This window comes from Anolis sagrei, chromosome 4 (assembly GCF_037176765.1).
Source record: "Anolis sagrei isolate rAnoSag1 chromosome 4, rAnoSag1.mat, whole genome shotgun sequence".
Classification (NCBI taxonomy): domain Eukaryota; kingdom Metazoa; phylum Chordata; class Lepidosauria; order Squamata; family Dactyloidae; genus Anolis; species Anolis sagrei.
The window spans coordinates 214150622-214177934 of NC_090024.1; the positions used below are offsets into that span (position 1 = coordinate 214150622).

Consider the following 27313-nt stretch of genomic DNA (forward strand, 5'->3'; position numbering starts at 1 on the left):
TGCAGTCACAATGCATGTAGTCCCACTCCTTCACAAGGTCTTACAAGAAACGTACTTGAAGGAAAGGAAGGGTATAATTCTTCCAATTCAAAAGTTAGAGAGCCCCGAGTGGCGCAGTGGGTTAAAGGTCACAGGTTCAAATCCGGGGAGAGGTGGATGAGCTCCCTCTATCAGCTCTAGCTCCTCATGTGGGGACATGAGAGAAGCCTCCCACAAGGATGATAAAACATCAAATCATCCGGCGCCCCCTGGGCAACGTCCTTTGCAGACGGCCAATTCTCTCACACCAGAAGTGACTTGCAGTTTCTCAGGTTGCTACAGACACGACAAAAAAAAAATTAAAAAGTTTTGCAAAAGCTTTAATTAGCTAGCATTTGTTTAAATTATCCATTTAACTCTTATGAGATAGAGAAAAAAAGGAAGTACAGATTGAGTATCTCTTATCTGAAATGCTTGGGGCCAAATATGTTTTGGATTTCAGAGGGAGTGAGATTTTTGGAATATCTGTATTTGCATATATGTTCATAATGGATTTGGGACTGAAACCTAAACAGAGCATTCGTTTTTGTTTCATATACCTTATACACATAGTCTTAAGGTAATTTTATACAACATTTTTTATGATTTTGTGCATGAAATATAGTTTGTATACACCAACCTATACACCAAAGGTGTTGCTAATTTCGTCGCCCATGCAGACAATCCTTAATTTTGGAGTGATTTGGATTTTAGAATTCAATATAAGGCACACAATAATATCCCCTCATTTCAATATATGTGTATCCACAAAATAACCACGCTTACTGAAATAATAATATTTAAAGAGATAAATAGGTTCCAAAATAAGGATTTTTTTAAAAAAAAATCTGAGGACTGCCTTAATCATCACTACCACCATCTTAAAGAAGGATAGTTCCATCTTTCACCAAAACCACAGGTTCTCTATCACTGGACCTAGATCAGCATTCTGCTTCCCACAGTGAAACAGCTACCTAGATAGAAGATATGTCTCTGATATAGTGCTTTTTCCTTTTTTTGCTCTCTATCATGTGTTATTCAGAGACTGTACTGAATTTGCAGTATGTATAGTTATCATTGCTATGTATGACAGAGGCAATATAATTTATATCTAGTTAAATCACAGATAGCTTCATGAGGTTGTCTAACTCCCCTTGAAAGCCAACTGAATTGATCATTGGTCATGGAAGTGAGTTCCAGGAAACTTTCAAAGGAGTAAGGATAAAAGGACAAAGTTATAAGTTGAAAGCTTTTGCAAATGGCTTTGTGATATTTTTCTTATAGGACTCTTTGAATACCTATAAAGGTCTGAACCCTATCCTGAAAAAATATGGAAGAGTATCAGGATATAAAATTCATAAGGCGAAAACAAGAATGTTGACCAAGAATATGACAAAAACATAACAGAAAACCTTATCTGAGAAATTGGGTTTTCAAGCTGTACAAAAAGTTAAATATCTAGGTATTAATATTTCTACTAAAACCTCAGCCTGTTTAAGAACATTTATGATTTACTATGGAGAGAAGTAAAAAAAAAAAAGATTTACATAGCTGGAAAGGTCTACACCTATCTCTTATGGATTGAATCTCAGCTATAAAGGTGAATGTACTACCAAAGTTGCTGTATCTTTTCCAAGCCTTTCCAGTCATACTGAATGATACCCCATTTAAATAATGGCAGAAAAAGAACTATCGACATTGCTTTGGCAAGGAAAAAGACCAAGGGTCAGATTCAAATTATAACAAGAGAACTATATCATCCTACTCTTAAAACCTACTATCATGCACCCTGTTTGACTTGGTTGAAGAACTGTCCATTCTTGAGAAATGAACATTTATTACAACTAAAAGGAGAAGGTGTGGAATTTGTGATTCATGACTAGCTTTGATATGATAAAATAAAGGCAGACTCTAATTTTAATAACACTACATAAGGAGCTCCCAGTGGCGCAGTGAGTTAAACCACTGAGCTGCTGAATTTGCTTACCGAAAGGTCACAGGTTTGAATGCAGAGAGCGATGTGAGCTCCCGCTGTTAGCCCCAGTTTCTGCCAACCTAGCAGTTTCAAAACATGTTAATGTGAATAGATCAATAGGTACCGCTCTGGCGGGAAGGTAACAGCGCTCCATGCAGTCATGCTGGCCATATGACCTTGGAGATGTTTATGGCTCTTTGGCTTAGAAATGGAGATGAGCACCAACCCCCAGAGTCGGACACAACTAGACTTAATGTCAGGCAAAAACCTTTACTTTACCTTACATAAAGAGATTGCTATTACAAGTGTGGAATAAGTATAAGAAAATATTTTATCCCAGTCCTTATTGTGTTATCCACACAAAGGGACTGGATAGGATGCTTTAGCTGGAGCTTTCATTTCACAGGGAATTGGACTTGATGGTCTATAAGACTCATTCCAACTCATTCTGTTTGTGTGATTGTTTTGTTGGTTCATAGCAATGGTTCCCAATCTTTGGTCCTCCAGGTGTTTTGGACTTCGACTCCAAAAAATTCCAGCGATCTTACTAGCTGTTAGGAATTGTGGGAGGAATTGTCCAAACCCTGGAGGAGCAAAGGCTGGGAAACATTGATTTATAGTATTTGTTTCTCAACTTTTGACCTACCAGGGCCCTGAGGCAAAGCACAATGAATAAAAACACTTAAAGAAGGGAGCTGGTTAAATACATAACTGAAAACTCATTAAAGCGTTCCTCTTTTTAAAATCCTCCTGAAACCAAACAATTGGTAACAGTTCCTTGGCTGATAAGGTTTGTTTTATTTCATCAGATCATTAACTGGTTGTGCACAGGGTTGGGGATGTACTAGACGTTTTCGGTTATTTTTTAAATGATTAATGGTGTTTTGAAGGAAATGTTTTTTAATCCCTTCATCTTTTTTATCATCAATATTTTGTCTCAGTCTTCTTTTAACTCACACTTCCTCCTCATTATGAAAATTCCTGTAAATCTCTATCAGCTTTATCATTTTTGTTGCTATAATTTAGAGATCGTCAAGAGCCTCAAACATCAACTGTCTTGCTTAGGTCTTGCAAACTCAGGCCCGTGACTTCCTTGACTGAATCAATCCACCTGTAGTGTGGTCTCTGCCTACTGCCCATCACTTTATCGAGCATTAACATATTTTCCAGTGAACAAATATATATTTAGACCCTGCTTTAAAAAAATAGGTATTTGCTTGCGGGCAAATGAGAAGCAAGCAGGAGGCTAGCCTAGTCTCGAGTGGAGCGGAATTCCTGAGGATGGGAGCAGCCACTGAAAAGGACCTCTCCGTAGTCATGGCAGGACCAAAAGAAATCTCTGCCTTGTGGATTTTCAAACTCTAGAAGGTTTCTATAAGGAGATATGATCTTTCAGACAGTCTGGACTTCTATAGGGCTTTAGAGATCATGTCTGGAAACGAACAGATAGCCAGTGAAGCTGTTTTACAAGTTTTATAATCTCCGGGTGCATCTTACTGTAGAATTAATGCAGTTTGATACTATTTAAATTGCTTTCACTCAATGCTATCGAATCATGGGAGCTGTAGTTTAGTGAAGCAGCGGTACTCCTTGGCAGAGAAAGCTAAAAACCTTGTCGAATCATAGAATCATAGAGTTGGAAGAGACCTCATGGGCCATCCAGTCCAACCCCCTGCCAAGAAGCAGGAAAATTGCATTCAAAGCACCCCAACAGATGGCCATCCAGCCTCTGTTTAAAAGCTTCCAAAGAAGGAGCCTCCACCACACTCCGGGGAAGAGAGTTCCACTGCTGAACAGCTCTCACAGTCAGAAAGTTCTTCTTCATGTTCAGATGGAATCTCCTTTCTTGTTTGAAGCCATTATTCCGCGTTTACTCTCCAGGACAGCAGAAATCACTCTTGCTCCCCTCCTCCCTATGACTTCCCCTCACATACTTATACATGGCTTTCATGTCTCCTCTCAGCCTTTTCTTCAGGCTAAACATTCCCAGCTCTTTAAGCCACTTCTCATAGGGTTTGTTCTCCAGACCCTTGATCATTTTAGTTGCCTTCCTCTGGACATATCCCAGCTTGTCAACATCTCCCTTCAATTGTGGTGCCCAGAATTGGACACAGTATTCCAGATATGGTCTAACCAAGGCAGAATAGAGGGGTAGCATGACTTCTCTGGATCTAGGCACTATAGAAACTACAACACTGAAACTACAACTCACATGATTCCACAGCATTGAGCCATAGAAGTTAAAGTGATGTCAAACTGCAATAATTCCACAGTGTAGATGCACCCCCTGTAACAAGCCTGTCAGCATTCTGGGCACTGTTTATAGAATCTATTAAAATGTCCATAGGCACTCCCACATAAAGTGTGTTACAGCAATCCAAATACGATATAATCTATAAGTCACTTTTAGCCAAATCTGAAATCTCAAGGAACGGGCATAGCTGGTCCACCAGTTTTAGCTGTGCAAATGCACTTCTGTCACCTGCTGAAATGTGGGTATCCAGGTTTAGAGATGAGTCCAGGAGAACACCCAAGCTGTGAGCCAGATATTTCAGGGGGACTGTCATTCCCATCTAGCGCAGGGGGAAGTTTCTACTCCCTGACCTACTTTCAACTGACTATGATAATCTCTATCTTGTCTGAATTAAGTTTCCTTTTGCTTGCCCTCATCTACTCCAATAATGGACTTTTGAACATTTCTGGTTGTATTAATTAAGCCATTTTCCTTTTTGGTGGTGGTGGGGGGGGGGGGGGGGGGTAGGGGCATATTAGCCAGTGTTTATGACCCCTGAGGAGTCCTAAGGATAGAAAAATGGCCTTCAAACCTGTTGCAGTTGCCTAGAGAAAATGGAATGGTTTAATGATGTGATTGGACGATGTTTTTAACGAGGAAATCCTAATGATACATATTTTATTGATTTAATTGATTCTGTTATGGTTTTATTATTTGATTGTTTTATTATATTGAAATTATATTTTATGGTCTTGGTACCAACTGTAAACCATCCCGAGTCGCCTGTGGGCTGAGAGCGATGGTATATAAATGGAGCAAATAAATAAATAAATAAATAGCTAATTGTTCCAGTTCCTTTCTTTCTTTTTAATTAAAATTAAAATTCAAAAAAGTGAATCAAGAAAAGAAATACAGAGCAGAAATGCAAGAAAATGACATTAAAATCATTTCCTGGTCATTTTCTTACTACCTGAAATAACTGTTCCCTGAAATTTTATTGAAGGAGGAGAAGAATTATTTATACTTACACAATAGAATGCTATAACCAAAACAAAACTGTGATCCACAGAGCTATTCACAAGATGAAAGAACAGGTCAAAGAACTGGAGAAAGGGTACAGAACACCCTGTGCTCCAACAGTAACTGCAGACAAGTACCATAACAGCATTTAAACATAAGACAGTGACTCCTGTTTAAAAGCTAAATGCAGTTTTCTTTAGAAAATTCAAAATCTTGGTATGGACCTAAGATAAAACAACAGGCTATTCTAAGTGAACCATCACAAACCTTAAGTATTCTTGCACCCACAATTAAGCACCAATTATGTAGTAAAGATTATTACCATTCAAATGTTGTACCTTGATTGATACTGGCAAAATACCCAAATAGTTAGAACCAATCTGGAGAATGGAAGTGTCAAATAAGGAGTCAGGGACAGCACATACTTTGCCAAAATACTTCCCTTTGAAAACTTGTGCGCTAGCTGCACCCGTACCTTGGGAAGTCTGACTTGGCCACGATGGTCCACGCTCTTGTTACATCCTGAATAGACTACTGCAATGCACTCTATGTGGGGCTGCCTTTGAAGACGGCCCGTAAGCTTCAACTAGTCCAACTGTCGGCAGCCAGGCTGTTCACCAGAGCGATGCACAGGGAGCACACAACACCTCTGTTATGCCAGCTCCACTGGCTGCCGATCAGCTTCCAAGCACAATTCAAAGTGCTGATTTTAACCTTTAAAGCCCTAAATGTTTCTGGCCCAGACTACCTGTCCGAACGTATCTCCATCAGGAAGTTTAGGATCATCAGGAGAGGCCCTGCTCTCGATCCCACCGCCATCACGAACACGATTGGTGGTGATGAGAGACAGGGCCTTCTCGGCAGTGGCTCCCCATCTGTGGAACTCTCTCCCCAGGGACATCAGACTAGCCACCTCCCTCTTGTCTTTTACAAGAAAACTTGGCTATGGGGCCAGGCATTCGACTAGTTAAAAGTGGCAAGAGGAAAGAAGACTTAGGCAATTCGTGACAATGAATTAACCCAGACCTGGATTTTGTTTTTAACTGGCGTGTTTAATCAATTGTTTAAATGAATTGTTCTTAATGTTTTTATTGAATTGTTTATGATGGTGATGGCATTGTACGGTGCCTGTTGTGAGGCACCGTGTGATAATTCAAAGTGCTGGTTTTAACCTTTAAAGCCCTAAACGGTTCTGGCCCAGACTACCTGTCCGAACGTATCTCCATCAGGAAGTTTAAGATCATCAGGAGAGGCCCTGCTCTCGATCCTGCCACCATCACAAACACGATTGGTGAGGACGAGAGACAGGGCCATCTCAGAGGTGAGAAGGGCGGGGTATAAATATATGAAACAAATAAATAAATAATTTCTTCTATTCTGGTTTCCCAGCCCACTATATTAAAATCCAATATTGCATAGGTGAATTACCTGTTGCTGTTGTATGCGTCCAACTTAACTTTTTTATTTCTATACATTATAACATTTTATATTCTCAATTCACTTCTGACATGATAGATGAACAAACAACATTGAGTGATATAGCCACACTATTACAAGCTTTTCCTTGGCAAGAGGAAATTTTCACTCTCGTTCTCTTAGGCCGAGAATGTGTGACTTATCCAGGGTCACTTACTGGGCTTTCTAGGTGAGTGGAATTGAGTCCTGGTCTCCCTAGTTATGACTTGGATGGGAGACTGCCAATGAACAGCTCACACTCCCATAGTGTTGCTCTGACATTCAAACTATCACTTTATGTTGGCTCTCTCCAGGCTCATCCAAGCAGTACCTTTGTGCCAGGAGCTCCCACAGCAAACAGGAGGGTGGCCAGACACTGTTCCCTGTAAACATGGAAGCAATTGCTTCAAACAGCAAAACACACAAGATTTTCAGGTGCAGGAACATCCCGCTTCTGAGCCAAAAATATGCATCTTCAAATGTCTGCACTCAGAAATCACAGGATTTTTTTTATCTAGGTTTGTTCCCAGGTTATAGATGCTTGTTCCTGATTGGTCAGTTCCTAAAAAGAAGGTGACAGTTGAGTAAAATGTGAAAACTTTGTTTGTGGGTCAGAAAATTTCCAACAGAAGTCCCGTAGTGGCCATCTTAGGATCCTCTAAATCCCACAGTGAAGCAGCAAGTGTGGGTGACAGAGGCAGAAATTCCAGGACTAAAAAGGTCTGTATGTCGACCTCTTCTGAAGTCCCAGGATTTTTTGCCCCTGACTGAAGTGTGTGATTTGGTGCTTTCTGGAACCGCCCCCCCCCCCCATCCCCCTTGTTTTGGACATCCAGCCTTATTCTTCCATGTGGAGGCATTCGCTGTTCATTAAGAACAGAGAAAAATGTGATATTACGATAGAAGTCACCTTGAGTTTTTCACTCACCCATCTATCACAGCACAGTCTGCTGCTGCCTTGTAGTTTGCATGACCAGAATAATTAACAGGGAATCAAAGACTGGCTCACCCATGAGTTCCATTCTATAAAAACAGCAACATACAATGCACAAAGAAACAGCAAGAGTAGTGGCAAATGTGCAGCCCTCCAAGATGTTGTTGGACTACAGTTCCTATCAGCCTTATCTAGAAAATCCAACTATGATGAATGACTGCAGACTCTATACCTGCCCCCACAGGGTCACTACTGACATATGCAAATTACAACTATTAATTTATAGGGCAAAATATTATAAATTCAGAGAAACTATTGGATTAAGACAAAAGTCAGTAGCCAGTAACCTCAATATCTGGAAATTTATTTATTTATTTACCGCATTTGTACCCTGCTCTTTTCAACCCCATAGGGGAATCAGAGGGGCCTTACAATAGGCAACAATTCAATGCCTTATCAAACAGAAAATGATAAAATAAATATATATATTAAAAACTTATAATTAAAAAACAATAAAACATTATAACCAATGCTTAAAAACCACACAATCCGTAATCATAATCAAGGCCGTTCCAATCATGATTGCACATTTCCTCTACTCTTATTGCACTGCATTTTTACCCAAAGGTTTGGTCCCAGAGCCACATCTTCACTTTCTTTCTAAAGATCAGGAGGGAGGGGGCTGACCTGATTTCATTGGGGAGGGAGTTCCACAGCTGAGATGCCACCACTGAGAAGGCCCTGTCTGTCATCCCCACCAACTGCACCTGCGAAGGAGGTGGGACAGAGAGCAGGACCTCCCCAGACTATCTTAATATCCCACGTGGTTAATGGGAGGAGATGCATTCAGACAGGTAAGATGGGTTGAATTGTGCTTGGTAGCAGATGGGCAGCCAGTGGAGCTGATGAAGTAGAGGGGTTGTGTGCTCCCTGTATGTTGCTCCAGTGAGCAACCTGGCTGCCGCCAGTTGGACCACTTGAAGTTTCTGAACAGTCTTCAAAGGCAAACCCACATAGAGCACATTGTAATAGTCTATTCAGGATGTAACAAGAGCGTGGATCATCATGGCCAACTCTGGCTTCTCAAGGTATGGGCGCAACTGGCCACAGACACACCATGCCATGGTACAACTGAAACCACTATAGAAGGGGATGGGACATCACATTGTGAACTACAGCTCCCCAAACTTCACCCCTGCCCCTGGTAGTATGACCATTTACCACAATGACTGGGAACTGCATTTCTAAAAAGGAACTTTTAAATACTATGTAAGATGTGACCTTTGGGGGAGGGGAGGTACATCTCAAACCTGATTATGTTGCTGTTTTTTCCCATAAATGGTGACTTGTTGCAAGGGGGATTATAAATTAGATACTGCAGGATGAAGACAGGACAGGAAATCCTTCTGGATGTTGACTTACTGCCAAGGGGAGCAAGATACAGGCACAGGTCAATGGGGAAGGAAACAGGATCTTGATGAACCAAGCTAGAGAAGGCTAAAGTGTTAACATGGGACAATAACACTCCAAGCACTTGCAAATGCTTACATGAACTATCTATATTGCTATACTCTAGAGAACTAGAATTATTCATGTCCAGCTCTTTCCTCTCAATCCAACTCAAGATCATGCATGGACTAGCACCCAGGCAGCTTTAAAAAGCTATGCATGCTAGAATGAACTTCCACTCCAAACAATGCAATCACAAATTCAGGTCTGGCTTCTCCACATGTACTGCTTTTCCTATATCACAGAAACATTTTCTTTTATTAAAAATTAAATATTCCTGCTTTTTTTTTCTTAAGCTGAAGTAGCATCGCTCTGGTTTATAATCAAGGGAGGTTTTAGCTCAAGCAATAACACCATCTGTTTGTCATAAGAAAGGCTGAGTCTGCAGGGAAGGGAGCAGTCGAACTAACGGTTCATTCATTTGCAAGCAAACACCCAATGACAATGTAGTTGCCAGCTGACCAACACCAGGAAAAGGCTAGGTTTTTTCCTTTAGGCAGAAAAAATTAGGAGAATGCACATTCCTATGTGATGACTGTTAGTAACATCTTTGCAAAGTCCTAGATAACGTTTTCCACACACACCCCTTTAAAAGCATTTCATTGTACTCATCAGTTTTTAAACTTCTGATATTCAGCTTGCAATATCTCTCTCTCCCAGGGCATATCCATGAATCATCCTCAACGTGGTGAACAAGAAAAGTTTCCATAATTCAAACTACCAAAAAAGTGCCAGGAAAACACAGGATTCAGATAGGCACCACCTCTGCACGGCTTGCTGTTTGGAAATATTTACCCAAAAGGGCCCCCCCGGTGGCACAGTGGGTTAAAGCACTGAGCTGCTGAGCTTGTTGACCAAAAGGTCGCACGTTCGATTCCAGGGACCGGTGTGAGCTTCCGCTGTCAGCTCTAGCTTCTGCCAACCAAGCAGTTCGAAAACATGCAAATGTGAGTAGATCAATAGGTACCGCTCCGGCAGGAAGGTAACAGCGCTCCATGCGGTCATGCTGGCCACATGACCTTGGAGGTGTCTATGGACAACGCTGGCTCTTCGGTTTAGAAATGGAGATGAGCACCACACCCCAGAGTCAGACATGACTGGACTTAATGTCAGGGGACAATCTTTACTAAGCCTCAACAAGCTCTCCCCAACTCTAAAACATTGGGATGTGTGAAATCTTACCAAGAGAGGGAGCCCTCTTCAAAACAGCAATCTTACACCCAAGAAAACACACATGGGATTCCAATGTTCAAAGCCTGAATGCTAACAAGGATGAGCTTTTTGAATTTTGCACAAAGGCCAGCAGATTAAAATGGCAAGTTAAGTCCATTCTTGGATTGTGGCAGCGACACGCAAAAAGAGCAGAGAGTTAAAGCAATGGGGATGTCCAGCAAATTAAAATAACAATGTTATGCGGCAGCAAAAAAAAGCCAAAGGGATTTTGGCCTGCATAAATAGGAGTATAGTGTCTAGATCCAGGGAAGTCATGCCACACCTCTATTCTGCCTTGGTCAGACCATCCCTGGAATACTGTGTCCAATTCTGGGCACCACAATTGAAGGGAGATGTCGACAAGCCAGAATGTGTCCAGAGGAAGGCGACTAAAATGATCAAGGGTCTGAAGAACAAGCCCTGTGAGGAGTGGCTTAAAGAGCTGGGCATGTTTAGCCTGCAAAAGAGAAGGCTGAGAGGAGACATGATGAGGGCTATGTATAAATATGTGAGAGGAAGCCACAAGGAAGAGGGAGCAAGCTTGTTTTCTGCTTCCCTGGAGACTAGGACGTGAAACAATGGCTTCAAACTACAAGAAAGGAGATTCCATCTGAACATGAGGAAGAACTTCCTGACTGTGAGAGCCGTTCAGCAGTGGAACTCTCTGCCCCGGAGTGTGGTGGAGGCTCCTACTTTGGAGGCTTTTAAACAGAGGATGGCCATCTGTCAGGGGTGCTTTGAATGCGATTTCCCCACTTCTTGGCAGGTAGTTGGACTGGATGGCCCATGAGGTCTTTTCCAACTCTATGATTCTATGAAACCAGAGTCCATGCCTTACACTCTCTTCAGGCGTGTAGCTACAGGGATGCATGTGTGTGAGTGGTCAAATCTGCACCTCAATGGAATTTTCCTCCAGTCTTCAGACATCTAGCATTGTGATAAATTTAATTGGCACACTTAGAAAAGAATGTAGGCACACCCCCCCCCCCCCCCCAAAAAAAGAGTACACAGCTAATGTTAAGGTTCTGCTATGTAGGATTTTCAATGTCTCGGGCTGGTTCTAGTGCACTGACTATGAGCATTGAACTGCATTATATTGTCAGTATTGAACCACAGTATATGGAATCTTGGGAGTTGTGGTTTTGCAAGGTCTTTCCTCTTCCCAGCTAAAGAATACTGGTGCCTCCCCAAATTACAACTCCTAGGATTCAGCCATGGCAGTCCAAGTGGAGTTCCCAACAGGTCAGAGGTTTGGATCCGGGGAAAGTGTGGATGAACTCCCTCTGTCAGCTCCAGCTCCCCATGCGGGGACATGAGAGAAGCTTCCCACAAGGATGGTAAAACATCAAAACATCCAGGTATCCCCTGGGCAACGTCCTTGCAGACGGCCAATTCTCTCACACCAGAAGCGACTTGCAGTTTCTCAAGTCGCTCCTGATACGAAAAAAAGTCCAAGTGGTGCCAAATTTGCAAAACTAAAATTGCTATGATTCCCACAGTATTGAGGTAGTGAAAGTGGTGTCAAACTGCATTAATTCTTCAGTATAGAGCTACCTGTCAACTTATGGCTCCTCCTATGAACTGCATAAGGTTTTCTTATGTAAAATAAAGAACACTCAAAAGGCGGTTTTGACATTTCCTTCCTCTTGAGATACAATAATCATTGATGGTCTCCCATCCACATACTAACCAGGAGTGACCCAGCTTATTTCCCACAATCATAGGGATCTAAGTGCTTTCAGGTCGGGGTGGATCATTTTCCCAGCTTTAAAACCACTGCCTTTAGAAGGTAAAGACTCATTCCAGGAACGCGAAAGGGAAGCAGCGCGTTTTGCAGCCACCCAGATGCGTGCGAGAAGAGGAAGACACTTCCCACTTGACTGCAAGGACCAGAAGAGAGATTTCCCTTTTTTTCCCAGTTCGATGGAAAGAACACATTCTTCAGTGTGCCTCCGACAGAGGCAAAAATGTGGATAGACTCCTTTTTGCCCAATATTCCTCCGATTTCCCTGCCTTGTAAAGAGCCAGGACTTGAGAGCCGAAGATGCCGGAGGGGACTTTCGACCCCATGATCCCCTCCCCTCTTTCTCTTCCAACCGTTGCTGACCTTGGGCAGTCCCTCTCGCCCCCCAGAAGAACAAAGAGAGCCGGCTCCCCCGTGGCTTACCAGCTGCGGGTCAGCAAGGGAAAGGCGCCTCCCTTTCAAGGTTAGCTGCTTCGAGTGGCCGCGACGCCGAGGGAAAGAAACGCGTTTGAATGGAGCCGGGGAGGCCGGAGGGAAGGCGGGGCCCTGCCAGGAGAAAGAAGAGCCCACAAAGGAGGAGCCTGCCTTTGGGAGGAGAGAAAAGGGGGGAGAGGGCAAGCAGAGGGCCAGGCTTTGCGGGGACTTGCGCGCAGTGTCGGGCGTTGGGTCTGGCGAGGCTTGAGGATCCCCAAGGCTATGCCAGGGTGCATCTCCACCAGTGGTTCTCAACCTTCCTAATGCCACGACCCCTTAATACGCTTCCTCATGTTATGGTGACCCCCAACCATAAAATTAGTTTCATTGCCACTTCATAACTCTCATTTTGCTGCTGTTATGAATAGTAATGTAAATATCTGACATACAGGATGTATTTTCATAAACTGGACCAAATTTGGCACAAATACCCAATACACCCAGATTTAAATTATGGTGGGATTGGGGGAAGGTATTGATTTTGTCCTGTGGGAGTTGTAGTTGCTGCGATTTATAGTTCACCTACAATCAAAGAGCATTCTGAACTCCACCAACGATGGAATTAAATCAAACTTGGCACACAGAACTCCTACAACCAGGAGAAAATACTGGAAGGGTTTGGTGGGCATTGACCTTGATCTTTGGGAGTTGTAGTTCACCTACATCCAGAGAGCACTGTAAACTCAAACAATGATGGATCTGGACCAAACTTGGCACGAATTCTCAATATGCCCAAATGTAAACACTAGTGGGGTTTGGGGGAAATAGACCTTGACATTTGGGAGTTGTAGTTGCTGGAAATGGGGCTACAAAGTTGAATCCACGACATGCGAGTGTGGAGAAGAGCAAACCACTGACCACCTGCTGCAATGCAACCTGAGCCCGGCTGCCACATGCACGATGGAGGACCTTCTTGCGGCAACACCAGAGGCACTCCAAGTGGCCAGATACTGGTCAAAGGACATTTAATCAGCTACCAAGTTTGCAAAATTTGTGTTTATTTTATTTTATTTTATCTGTTTGTTTGTCTTGTTTTGTTAGAAATGTAATACAATGTTCTGGTTGCGGATGACACGATAGTCCACCTGCAATCAAAGAGCATTCTGAACCCTGCCAACGATTGAATTGGGCCAAACTTCCCACACTGAACCTCCACGACCAACAGAAAATGCTGTGTTTTCTTGTGGTCTTTGGTGACCCCTCTGACACCCCCTCACAACCCCTCCAGGGGTCCCGACCCCCAGATTGAGAAACACTGATCTACATGGTTGAATTAGTTTATTTTACTTATTTACCTTATTTATATACCGCCTTTCTCAGCCCGAAGGCAACTCAAGGCGACTCTACAGTTGGAAATCAATGCCCCCAACAACATAAAATAGAATTAAAAACATTAACATATAATATAAGCCTTCTAAAAACAGTAGAAACAATTAATTAACGCAGTCTGCCACGACTTTAACTGTCATGGTCCAAGCATCCTGGGGTTTGTAGTTTGGTGAGGCACCAGCACTCTTAAGCAGAAAAGCTAAATGGGTTGTTGTAAGTTTTCCGGGCTGTATGGCCATGTCCCAGAAGCATTCTCTCCTGACGTTTCACCCACACCAATGGCAGGCATCCTCAGAGGTTGTGAAGTCTGTTGGAAACAAGGCAAGTGGGGTTTATATCTCTGTGGAATGTCCAGGGTGGGAGAAAGAATTCTTGTCTGCTTGAGGCAAATGTGAAGGTTGCAAATGACCACCTTGAGTACCATTTAATGGCCTTGTTATTGGAAATTCCATAAGTAAAGGTAAAGGTTTTCCCCTGACATTAAGTCCAGTTGTGTCTGACTCTGGGGGTTGGTGCTCATCTCCATTTCTAAGCTGAAGAACCGGCGTTGTCTGTAGACACCTCCAAGGTCATGTGGGCAGCATGACCGCATGGAGCACCATTACCTTCCTGCCTGAGCAGTACCTATTGATCTACTCATATTTGCATGTTTCAAACTGCTAGGATGGCAAAAGCTGGGGCTAACAATGGGAGCTCATGCCGCTCTCTGGATTCGAACTTGTGACCTTGTAGGGTCCGTGAATGGTTCACATAAATACGGTATTTCAAAAAACCCATACAAGATTTGAAGACCAACATCCAGGAAGAAATTGCCAACATAACGCCTGCTATGCTGGCAAGAGTCATGACAAATGCCAGAAATCGGTTTACTAAGTGTATAGAGAATGGGGGACATCACCTACCTAATTTGATCTTCAAAACTACATAAAACAAAACTTTAGGTATGCGCCTACATTATAAAAAAAATCTGATTAATACAATGGGTTTTATTAAGTTTTGAAAAAAGGAAGTTATGCCAATGCACCCTGTATATTGGTTAGTAGATGATGGTTGTTTCTTTGACGTTGAAATTTGCAGTTGCAATTGCCCAAAAGGTATGGACTCCCTTTAAACCTCTTCATTAAAATATGCACTCAAGAGACAAAAAACAAAGTCTTATTTGAAAAATAACGTATCTTGTTTACTAACAAACTTCTTGTTTATATTCAGCATACTAGTCCATAGTCCAATGTCTTTAAACATATAGATATAGTCCAAACTATATAACTGTACTCACTGAAGTCTGAAAGGAGGCAAACTGCAATCCACTTCCATTGAGGTCTAAAAGCAGAGTACAAAATGGAGTCCTATGTCTGAAGCCCCTTCCACACCAAAGAGGTACAGTCAAACTGGCAAAGCAAAGTGTACATACAGTACAAATATAGGTTAACAATTATACACAAACTGTTAGTAGAGGCTTGGAAGATTGTTATTTTCAATATTTGTCGCTTCAAAGCCTGGCGGGTTCCTGCCTGGGAAGATCTTTTGTTGGGAGGTATAAGCTGGTCCTGATTGAATCTGGTCTGGAATTCACCTGTTTTTTTGAGTGTCACTCTGTGTTTATTGTTTTGATTTTAGAGTTTTTAAAATACTGATAGCCAAATTTTGGTCATTTTCATGGTCTACTCCTTTCCCTTGAAATTGTCTACATGCTTGTGGATTTCAGTGTTTCTGTCTTTCTGTGTAGCATAACATGGTGTAAATCTGTGGTTCCCAACCTGTGGTCCGTGGACCACCAGTGGTCCCCAAGAATTAAAATGTGGTCCACGGCCTCACCTCTACTACATCATTGCATCTAGAGCAACTGGTCTCAAAAAACCGTCTTATAGTGCCGAGACATGTAGAGGGTGTCTGGAGGGGAGAGACTGACTACCTACAAAATGTGCAACAAGCCTCCCAACTGCTGCTTCCCCTCTTCCTCCTCCTCCCTCCCCCTGAGCAGAGCCATTCTATGTTGTGCCTGGAAGCAGGGCACCTTGGTGTCTTCGTTTTTAGGCCTGTTCCTTGGGTTATTTGGGGTGCTGATTCAGAATATTGCATTGGATAGACCATATCAGTTCTAAAATATTAAATATGGTTTTCTGTGAGTGACTACTGGACGGCATATGTTCTGTACCAGAAACTAGAGTTGATGTGATCTATCCAATCAAATTTCTGAATCAGCACCCCAAAGAATGAAACTGAATCTAAAGTTGACCAAAAACTGATTCGTAACCCTTTTGGTATTAATGTTGGAGAGTGGTCCCTGGTTAAAAAAAAAAAAAAGGTTGGGAACCACTGGTGTAGATGTTCCCTCTGATAAAATCAAATTGCTGTGGCCTCTCCTAGTTTGTGTGTTCTTCCTCATTAATTTTACCAACTTGACCACATTCTGATGTTGTTTGGGCAGGTATCCAAGTGAACATTACTGGCATATTTATTTTATACTTTAAACAATTGTATAATACTTTATGTCATTCATTACTTTTGTTACCGACTTCATGGTAGTTGCATTGATAACTGCTTTACTTGCCCAAGTACTTTAAAGGCACCAAATCAATTCTGATTTTTGAAACTAAGCAGAGTCATCTGGATCAGATACTACCATTATTTGGATCAGATACTACCAATGACTATCAGGTGCTAAGGGCTGTATTTCAGAAGAACAAACTACAGAACTGTAATAAGAAATTCAATGTGCAGATTTGACAAATATGTATTTAATATGATGTGTGGGAATGAATGGAAGAATGGAAGGATGAGCGGTTGGAGTTAATAATTTTGGAAACACCAGTATAATATTAAGGCCTGCTTGCTAGAACTATGATCAAAACCTGCTAATGAGAATTGATAAGAACTGTGACAATGGTTCTTTCAACTTAAGGAAATGTTTGCAACATTCCTTAAGTCAGGGGTCCTCAAACTAAGGCCCGGGGGCCGGATGCGGCCCTCCAAGGTCATTTACCCGGCCCTCTCTCTGGGTTGACCTAAGTGTGTAACTACTTGAAAGCACATAATAACAACAACAATCCTATCTCATAAGCCAAAAGCAGGCCCACACTTTTCACTGAAATACTAATAAGTTTATATTTGTTAAAATTGTTCTTGATTTTAATTATTGTATTGTTTTTAAATGTTTTTTGCACTACAAATAAGATATTTGCAGTGTGCATAAGAATTCATTCATTTTTTTTCGAATTATAATCCAACCTGCCAACAGTTTGAGGGACTGTGACCAGGCCCTCTGTTTAAAAAGTTTGTGGACCCCTGCCTTAAGTTATGAAGGAAGTCAACATAAGATCAACACCAATCAAGAAGATCAACATTTGGCCAGGAAACTGAGATAGAGCTAGGATGGAAGTCATCTATCATTAATTTACAATTTTGGGACTACATCAACAGAATATTCTATGACTCAGACTAATAATGCTCCAATTGTGACTGACCTGAGGAATCTGGTTCTGCTCCATGGGAAGGAGAGAGAGATAGTGTACCTATGGAGAATGGCAGATTTGCACAGGAGCAGTCTGATCACTTTGGGCCTTCTTTCTCAAGGGAAGAGGAAGAAGTGCACTTTTGGAGTCTTAGATTTTGTGCAGGGAGTCAGGTTCTGCTGTATAGAAAACAGAGATCTGGTCCTTGGCATTGTTCTTAGGGAAAGAAGTTATGGCGTTATGGAAGTTATGGAACGATATGTTGGCAGGTTGCAGGAAAGCAAGGTCTGGTCTAACAGGTGTTTCTCCAAGGAGTGAGAAAATGATATGGTAATATTTTGGATGCATGAGGATGAATGCATGTACATGTGGTGTGAATGTTGAGTGAAAATGTAATTCCCCTTTGTTTGTTGACCAATGTAATTGTAAATCCAATGTAGTTGCATAGAATCTGTATGTCGTTCTGTGTCTAAATGTTTTTCTGTAATCTGATATAACCTCTCACACTGGAAATTGCAATAAAAAGAACCTATGCTTCAAAGTTATTGAAAAGCCATTCATGACAGAACCACATCTGTGTATTCCTTGGCTAAGAAAATGCTATGAGAATTCATGCCATTAGTCTGCAGGCAGATAGAAGGGACATGCGCATACATTACTATTCACTTTTCAGTGTTTTACAGTTTGCAAGTACACAAAATCCATAATGACTTGCGAGCCAGTCTCCATACTCACATATATGTATGTTTTGTTTGAACTTGGTACTATAGATTTTCATGTATGACGTGCTTACTTGGGTTAAATTACTTTTTGGATCACATTTCCCAGAATCCTGCAGTGAGGTATTCCAAAAAGTAAATTTTCCAAGTTCACCCCCAAGCAAACACAGCATAGGTGAGGTGTTGTTACCTATCCACATAATTTTATTAACTTTTCCTGGCTAATTTTGTGTGTTTCTCTAGTTGCTATAGAATTGGAATGTAAAGAGACCATTGGAAACATGGCCTTAGGGTCAACTTGAAATGACTTGAAGGCACACAATAACAGCAAACAAAACAAAGTTTATTCATTGATGGTGTTGATTTGTTACCCAGGATTTCTCAAGTAAGGGGGGGGGGACTATCTTTTCTGAGCCCCATGTCTGCTTCTACAAAGGAGTGCAGCAAATATCTGAGTAACAAACAATAATTTCATTTTTAATGTAGAATTTCCCAGGGTGCATAGCCTTATTAGGTCCTTTCCATACTACATAATTATAGTGCTATGATACAATGTAATGACCACAGAAACATTATATGGCATTCTGAGATTTGCATATTAGGAGGAGCACAGCCAGAGAGCTCTCATATCTCACCAAATTACAAAGCCCATGATTCCGCAGGTTATCAGCCATGGCAATTAAAGGAAAATCATAGAGTTATACTTGTTGGGTATGTGATCCATTGTAGCCAAATCCATAAGAAGTCTTCTGGTACTTTAAAGGCATATCAGATTTTTCTGTGGCATAAACTTCCCTATACAGGCAGTCCCCGGGTTACAAACATCTGACTTACAAACGGGGCTGAGACAACAGGAAGTGAGAGAAATCTACCCATCAGAAGGGGAATTCACTTCTGAAAGAATTATGGGGGCAAGAGGTCTCCACTGAAACTTTATCACCAATCCTTGTTTCCACAATAAGCCCCCCTTTTTTTTCCAAAATCCAATTACCACAGGGGCAGAAGACAGCAAAGCAAAACAGCACAGGTGTGTTAATCTTTCCCTATGCTATCCAAAGCCATGGAAGGGTATGCCTTAGTAAAATTATTTAGTTTTCATGTTTGCATCCAATCCTTTCAAACTGAGGGAAGACTGACTTGAAACTCAAACGATTTGGGATTGAAGAATACTGATGCACAAAGTACTTACAAAAAAGCTCTAAAAGCTCTAAAAACCCAAACAAACACCAGAGCAGATATAGTAATTAAAACTGAAATTAGAATAAAACTGCTCAAGAACTGGCACCGAAGACATCAAGGAGTATAGCTGAATGAAAAGAAATGCAAGAAAAATACATGTTTAATGTCTAGTGCAAACCTCAAAAATAGCTTTTCAATACATTTATAGCAGTCATAGTCCATCATAACTTTTTAACTCGATTCTAGACAGCATAGCTAGATATTCAGAAGGCTTTGAAGGACAGTTTAAAATGTTTCACTCATTAACTGTTAGGCTACAACTATATCTAGCTTTTTATATACTTAGCACAACAAATTAATGAGGTAGTATCTAAAACTCAAATCTTTCATAATATATTGGACTACTGTTTTTCCTGACTTAAAAACTGAGAAATAATTAATAGCACATAGGAAATAAGAGCCATCACTATAAGACATCACAATTCAACATACAATAGAGTATTTCAATGTTGTGTTGATACATTGTTTCTACTTTCTTAATTGTTTGGAAGAGAAGGGAAGCCTGTACACAGACATTGTCTTGGTCACAGCTATAATCCATTGTATCTGCACACAGTTTTAACATTAACCCTAATTGGGAAGCTCGCTTTAGACATTACATGTTGAGTATCCCTTATCCAAAACACTTGGTACCAGAAGTACCATATTCCATATGTTGAATTTTTCAGATTTTGAATATTTACATACTTATAATGAACTACCTTGGAATGTATTTATGTTTCAGAAACAACTTATATATAGCCTGAAGATAATTCTATGTGAAAATTTTAAATTTTTGCATGAAATAACACTTGAGTATATTGAGCCACTAGAAAACAAAGGTGTCACTGTCTTACCCATCCATGTGGAGGATTTTGGAATTCAATGAGTGCTCAACCTATATTTGCTATTTGTGGTTAAAACTAACAACATTAATATCCATACAGACATAATACTGCCTTGCCATAAGCTTTTTATTGGAAATAGGAGGAAGAGGAAGCTACTATAAGTACTCTTGGATTTAAAGACTGGAAACACATTGATCTAAAAGTCAGAATGTTCAATGTGATAGCCTTTCTTCACTAATGCACTTTGAAAAAGCTAACATTATATTAATAGTAGAAACTTACTGTCTTAATTGTTGTAAGGTGTGTGTGTGTGTGTGCGTGCTAGTTAAGAATACTCTTTACTCAAAGTAGTAAAGGTAATTGTTAGGCTGCATGACTATTAAAGCCTCATGTTTTCACAGAAAAGAGGTAGGCAAAGAAGTTCGACTGAAAAAGTTCCAGCAACCTGAGCTAACATTGTCTATGATGAGGAATGCTGGGAGGTACAGTCCAACAATATCTGAAAGTTTACAGCTTGTCCATGTATGTAATAGAACAGTATATTTTGATACAATTACCTGGAACAAAGAATAAGATTGCAATTTTAAGATTTTGATTCTGCCACTTCCTTGTGACATGGACAAATCTGAAATAGTATAACAGATGCAACCTGCCAACCTGAAATAATGGCAATGAAACACACTGCAGTAATCCCCTTACAAGTGAGTGATTGTTGCGATAATGCATTACTTTTCCTTTGCTTGGTGGAATAAGCTGCATTTTAATTTTCCTCACACATATTATTCGTCCCAGAAGTCCTTTTTCTCTTTTTTACGCAGGATGGAAGGTAACAGAGCAAATATTCCTTGCTTCAGGGATGTCATGATGTTCACAGGCTTTTCACCCACCCAGGCAAAGATTCGATAGATGCGGATAAACAGAGACGTAGGCAGGAGCTGGATTCGCAGAACCTTGGAGATCTCAAGCAACTGGCAGAGAAGGCTGAAGAGGAGAGAGATCAGCAGAACACACAGCAGCTAAGAAAGAACAACATCTCCATAAGAAATACTCTTTAGAATTATATGTGCCTCTCATTTTTTTAATCAACATTCATACAAATTCAACAATGATCATTATACACAAAATCATTCCAGTTAGTCCAACAAAACTGAAAAACAATTTCCATGTGATTAATCTTGAGATTGTTATTTTGTTATTAATTACCATCGATTCATCTTTGAGTTATATCAGTCCAATGTATAAGAGATTCCCAAGACACTCCATTACTAACAGTCCTGCTTACATCTTGCAAACTCAAGGGGTTGGTGACCTGAAGGCTTTGATTTTATGAATATTAGAATTTAGATGTTGGCTAGATTTTGGTCGTCTTCTTTAGCTTCACTAAATACTTCCAGAATAATTTGTCTGCATGACTTGGCATGCCTGCTTTTGTGGATTAGGGGACTGAGTGAACACCACCACTTTTCACTCAGGTCGTCTCCTGTGGTTTATGAGGGTAACAGCAGCTGCCACATGTGTGCAATGATCTGTCTCACCCTTCTTTGCTTGTATGTATTGGATGTCCATTCTATATAGTACAATGCTATATACTTTGTTCCATCTGTCACAATTGGGGGGGGGGGCTCTGGATGAATCTATGCACACTGGACATCCGGAATGGCACGTGAAGCTCCTTTTGGGGACTCAGGGTGTATGGACTGAAGGTGATGTAATTTCCAAATATCTCCCAATTGTACCAACTCCTTTTAACAATATTCCGTTTTTCTGTTCATCTGTATTATATGTTATTTCTGTCTGAGTTAAAGAAGATGCTGCTTGGGCAGCATCTTCAACTCACTCTTAATCTCTTTGGAAGAGGGACAAGGGAGCAATGTTACACATTTCTAGTTCAAGGAAACAGGATGGAAGCATAACAAAATATGTTAGTATTTTAATCATGTCATTTGTAAAGTTGAAATAAGTAAAAGGTGAGACTTTTGTATGACATCCCTAACAAGTGCTGCATTATGATTCTATTTCTCCTCCATTTCCAACAATAAGAAATCACCAGTGCACACTTCTAAAGCATAGCTTGTTTCTAAGAATATGACTTGATAATTACATAATCCCATCTTGTATCAAAAACTTTTAAATACAATAATTCCTTCAAGTTAACCAACAGCAATACCTCACCCAATGAAATACAGTGCCAAAAACTCGCAAAAGATGTAAAGAAACAGGTTCCACATCTATTGTTCCTTTATGAGGAAAAATATTAATTGGCTAAAATCTAGGTAAACTAAAGAGCAAATTGGCATAAGGCATTCCAGCACTCAGCCAACAGGTAATACCGCCAATTCTACTTACCATTGATGTGTTATACAAGGAGTTTTTCTCAGAGCAGTACTGTTTTATAGACTGGTCCAGTTTTTCTGAAATTATAGCAGCTAGACCTTTCTCCTGGACTCCTTCTTTGGAACTCAGATAGGCAGGTTTGGATCCTATTGTTTTCACAGGTGGCATCATCCTCAGGCCACTTTTTGAGGCTCTTTTCTGAGTGTTGCTTTGGCTGTTATTTCCTTTGGGTTCACTTTCAGTTTGGAAGTCAGTGTTTCCATCAGTATTATCAGATGGTGGCATCTCTATCTTTTTAACGATAAGTCCTGGATCTGAAGAAAAAAAAGGTAAAAGGAGTGGATAATAAGCAACACGTAAGAGCAAAATGCTAGACTGGAGCTAGATATCTTTTAGCTGGGGGTCAGAAGCTGCAATTGCTGAATCTATTTCATGAAATGTAAATGTCAAGTTTTGATCTCAGAGATGCAACAATTTTTTAAAATGAGATGCTTGCCCCTTTGAATATCAACTGAAGATGTTCATAAGCAATTCATCTTATTAGTTTTTGCCATTCCTCTCATTAAATCTCATTGAAACAGCAACACATCTATTCTAAGCAGCTTCCTTAAAGTGCATCTACTCCTGACTCTGAAACCTTTTGACATGTTTATAAACTTATGTAATTAGTATCTAGTAGGCATTCCAGTTTGTTATGATTTGACTAAAAATGCACCATTTTGGTAGACATTCACCGAGAGCATCTAACCCTAACCATGAGTTTCAAACAATCATTTGGTGCACCAACACTGCACTTTGACACCTCTTTAACTGCCATGGCTCAGTACTATGGAACCATGGGAGTTGTCTTTAGCCTTCTCTGCCAAATAGTGTTAGAGCCTACCCAAACTACAAATCCCAAGATTCCATAGCATTGAGCCATGGCAGCTAAGGTGATGTCAAACTGCATTAATTCTACAGTGCGACAGATTCTCCATTTCAGGAGATCTGCATGAAGAGGACAATAAAGAAAGAAGCCCAGCAATTGACAAAAAATAACCTAATGTTCCCTTATTGGTACATACTTAAAGAACAGCATCCACCCCTCCATTATATTAATTATGCAAACTGTAAAAATACCTTCCTGCTGATAATATAGACTAGGATATGGCCCTCCAGATCCTGTTGGACTGCAGTACCACTGTTCGTCCTGGAAAGCTGGTATGATGTAGTAGTTAGTGTCAAGACTGGGACTTGAGAGATCCAGGTCAAGTCCCTAATGAGCCATAAGACTCACAGAGACCTTAATTCGGTCATTCTCTCTCAGGGGTGTAATGAGGATAAAGTGGGGCAGTATATACAGTCATATATACTGCCTTACAATGGTTACTGTAAGGCAGTATATATTGTAAGGCAATATATATAGTCATATATACTGCCTTACAATGGTTGAAAGAAAAGCAGGATACACATGCAACAAACCAAATAAATGAAACAGTCAGCATAGCTAATGAGGAGAAAAAGTAGAGATAAAGCCCCATAACAGCCAGAACATTACCTATTTTTCATGGGATTTTGCAATTTCAAGGCTGTCTTTAAACAAACACTAACACATTTTTAAAACGACAACAACATGAAACAGAAAGCAAAATAAATGGAATAGAAAGGAGCAATGCATTCTTATGCAGCACACATTAAAATGGTGAGCCTATACAGGAAGAGAGAGCAAATACCAAAAAAAAAAAAGTGAGGTATCTCAAATACCTTTGGGTTTTCCCTCTGTCAGAGGACTAAGACAGTCAGAAAAGGGATGCCTCTGCCAATCTCTACACTTCTTTAATGCCAATTCTTCTGATTTTGACACTTTAAACCTTGATACAACTTCAAGCTAGATTGTACTGTCTTCGTTCTAGAATGGACATCTGTTTCAGGTATAACATGCCATGGTTGAGTTCTACAAAATCCTGGGATTTATAGTTTGTTGAGGCACCAGCACTCTTTAACAGAGAAGGCTAAAGATCTTTTAAAACCAAACTCCCATGATTCCATAGTACTGACTCATGGCCGTTAAAGTGGTGTCAAACTGCATTAATCCTACAGTGTAGAAGCACCCATAGTGTTTGCTTCTAACTCTTATGCTCTACACAGTTCAGGAACTCAAGAGACTACATATATGTTTGCATTATGTTTTCTGAAGACATGGACAAAGCTGCGATTAGGTGTGAAATGAAGATACTATGAAACAAATTGAAGGATTCTGTCTCTGGAAATGTAAGCAAAGCTTTTTTTTTCTCAAGCTGTGTACAGAGAATCTATCCTCATACATTCATTTTTTAATAAATAGATTTATTGATACAGGTATCAAATTAATTGCAAGTCATATTAAACTGTACAGCTCATTTCATACAGGCCTGACTTTACTATTAAGTTGTCTTCATAAAATGGTTTGTGGCTTCATTAAAGAGAGAGAGTTATTACATATTAAATATATCATTAATGTTACTGTTTTTTAATTACCAGGGTAAGGGAAGAGAAATGTATGGGATTTTTTGGTGACATCGTACACTCATTAGTCTGGGGTTTATATAACTTGCTCAGGAGGGGAACAGTAAAATTGTTTGTTTAACTGTTTTAATTAAGTGTCATTTATGAAGCAAATAAAGATGGTTGCATATTCTGAACTTTCCTCTTGAACTTCTGATCGTATAATAAAATTCATTCATTCAACCCCATTTTAAGAACATTCCTAGTATTAAGGATTCTTTTGCAAGAATTGTATGAAGGTATAGTAAGACATAACACCTGGGTTTTTTTTTTTAAAAAAGCACTATAACGCATTAACTATCAAACTGTTTTAAATGCCTAACTGCACATAGGAAGAGTATTGAGCTTCACTCCAAGATGATCAGCGTGAAGCTAAAAATAGTTCTACACCACAATGGCTTTAAAAAGAAAACTAATACCTTAATACACAAGCCCATCTTAGCTATCATGCAGCAAGGCTTACCTTCATTTAGAAGACGCTGAAACCAGAAAATCAACAGGATCAGTAATATCCCAAAAGGCAAGCAAAACCAAAAGAAAAGGACAGGAAATGTTAAGTCATTGATTAAAGGGACCAGGGGGTACTTCATAGCTGCTTCAAAATCCAACTCAGCTGACTGGGCACATGTTTCAATAAATACTTGCTGGGCTACACTAAACACCTTTGGGTAACTACGCTCTCTTATTACGTCACAGCCCGAATCACAAAGCAGCTATGCTGCTATTCCTACATAGCTGCTTTAAAAGAAGGCTTCAATCTCATTAAGGGAGGAGCGCAACAGATTAGACAGAGGATAATGGGAGAAACTGCGGTAACTTGATACAATGGCACTTCTAGCATCTTTACAAGAAAAAAATGAATTAATGAGGGGAAAACTTAGATAGTTAGTTATGCTGCATAACTAATAATCTTATGCATGTTTCTCAGAGCCCTCCCACACAGCCATATATCCCAGAATATCAAGGCAGAAAATCCCACAATATCTGCTTTGAACTGGGTTATCTGAGTCCACGCTGCCATATATTCCAGTTCAAAGCAGATAATGTGGGTTTTTTTTCAGCTGTGTGGAAAGGGCTTCAGTGTATTCAGTGTAAAGTACTCCTGGACAACCTGGCGTATATGGCACTGCACCACTGCAGCCCAGTTTTATGTTACACTAACCAATTTCTGTTTAATTGTTTTTAAAGAAGTATAATTCAAATATACTACAATCCAAAATATCATTAGTTAGAAGAAAACTTACTTTACTGACACTTAATTCCAGGAAAACATAACTGGGGCGAGGTTATATCTCTAACTAAAAGTAATAATAAGCTGAATGTGCAAACCATGTAAAGGAGAACAGGAGCCATTTCTTAAAGATTTGTGAGAAGAGTGCTTGTCAGTTCCAACCTCACTAAGAGGTGAACAATATACTTACATCTAAAAGATATGTTGTAGGTATCAGAAGCACTAGACTCCACCCTTGCAAAATATATAACAATTTTATGATAAATGATTAGGAATGGTGAAAGGAACAATATTGACAAGACAAACAACACTGAATAGAATAATCAGGAGGATATGTATATTTGATATAGATAGATATGAGATATGAGCTGGGAAATGTGACAGAACCACAACTTTTTGAATGTGTTAACCTGGAGGAGAGTCAGGAACAATCAAATAATATAATAATAAGTATTTATACCCCACTTTATCTCCTGAGAAAATGACTCAAAAAGGCTAATAAATTTAGTTTTATATAAGAATATAATACCACAAAATATAGGACTTCTAGATAAATACAGAATATGTGCTCATTTTACATCAACATTAATTCAAGTATCCGCAGCTAAGAATAATATGAGTAGACAATGAAGATGATGAGAACTGGGACGACTAAGTTGGTGGTGCTGGAAGAACATTAGTACGGCACTGATTTACTATATATGCTGTGTTTATATTTATAGCATACAGATTGTTTACAGTTTATTCATAGATTTGTTTACTGTATACTTAATAAAAAAATTTCAAATACACACTCACCCACCCACACACTGCCTATGAAATTCATGGGGTCACCATAAGTCAGCAGGCAGCTTGAAGACACATATACACATGGAAATCAGAGTACAGAAAGGTAGGTTGTAAGTATTTATAGAGAAACAAAATTCTAAAGTAGAAGTTGTTGATCTAACACTAAAGTGAGGCAAGTTTCCCAGAAGTAGGAGCAATAAAGCTGGCTTCAGATACAAGTGGCCAGACCAAACCACTTGTGAATTTTTGTTGTGAACCCTATTTTCTTTCACATTGCTGCTATGCTGCTGGTGCAA

The 27313-nt window shown here is 40.1% G+C and overlaps 2 protein-coding genes across 2 annotated transcripts in view; both read right to left on the reverse strand.

Moving 5' to 3' along the window:
* Nucleotides 1-12661, reverse strand: part of ARHGAP40 (Rho GTPase activating protein 40) — an 80281-nt gene extending 67620 nt beyond the window's left edge. The window contains exon 1 of the mRNA XM_060772243.2: nt 12524-12661. The gene's annotated coding sequence lies outside the window, so the exon portion shown is untranslated. The remainder of the gene's footprint in view (nt 1-12523) is intronic.
* A 5738-nt stretch (nt 12662-18399) lies between these two features.
* Nucleotides 18400-25852, reverse strand: ADIG (adipogenin). The gene is made up of 3 exons (XM_060772240.2): nt 25461-25852; nt 22487-22788; nt 18400-21156 (listed from the first exon to the last, which is right to left on the reverse strand). The coding sequence occupies exons 1-3, from the start codon at nt 25585-25587 to the stop codon at nt 20920-20922; spliced, it is 666 nt and encodes a 221-aa protein (XP_060628223.2). The 5' UTR covers nt 25588-25852; the 3' UTR covers nt 18400-20919.
* Nucleotides 25853-27313: the final 1461 nt, after the last annotated feature.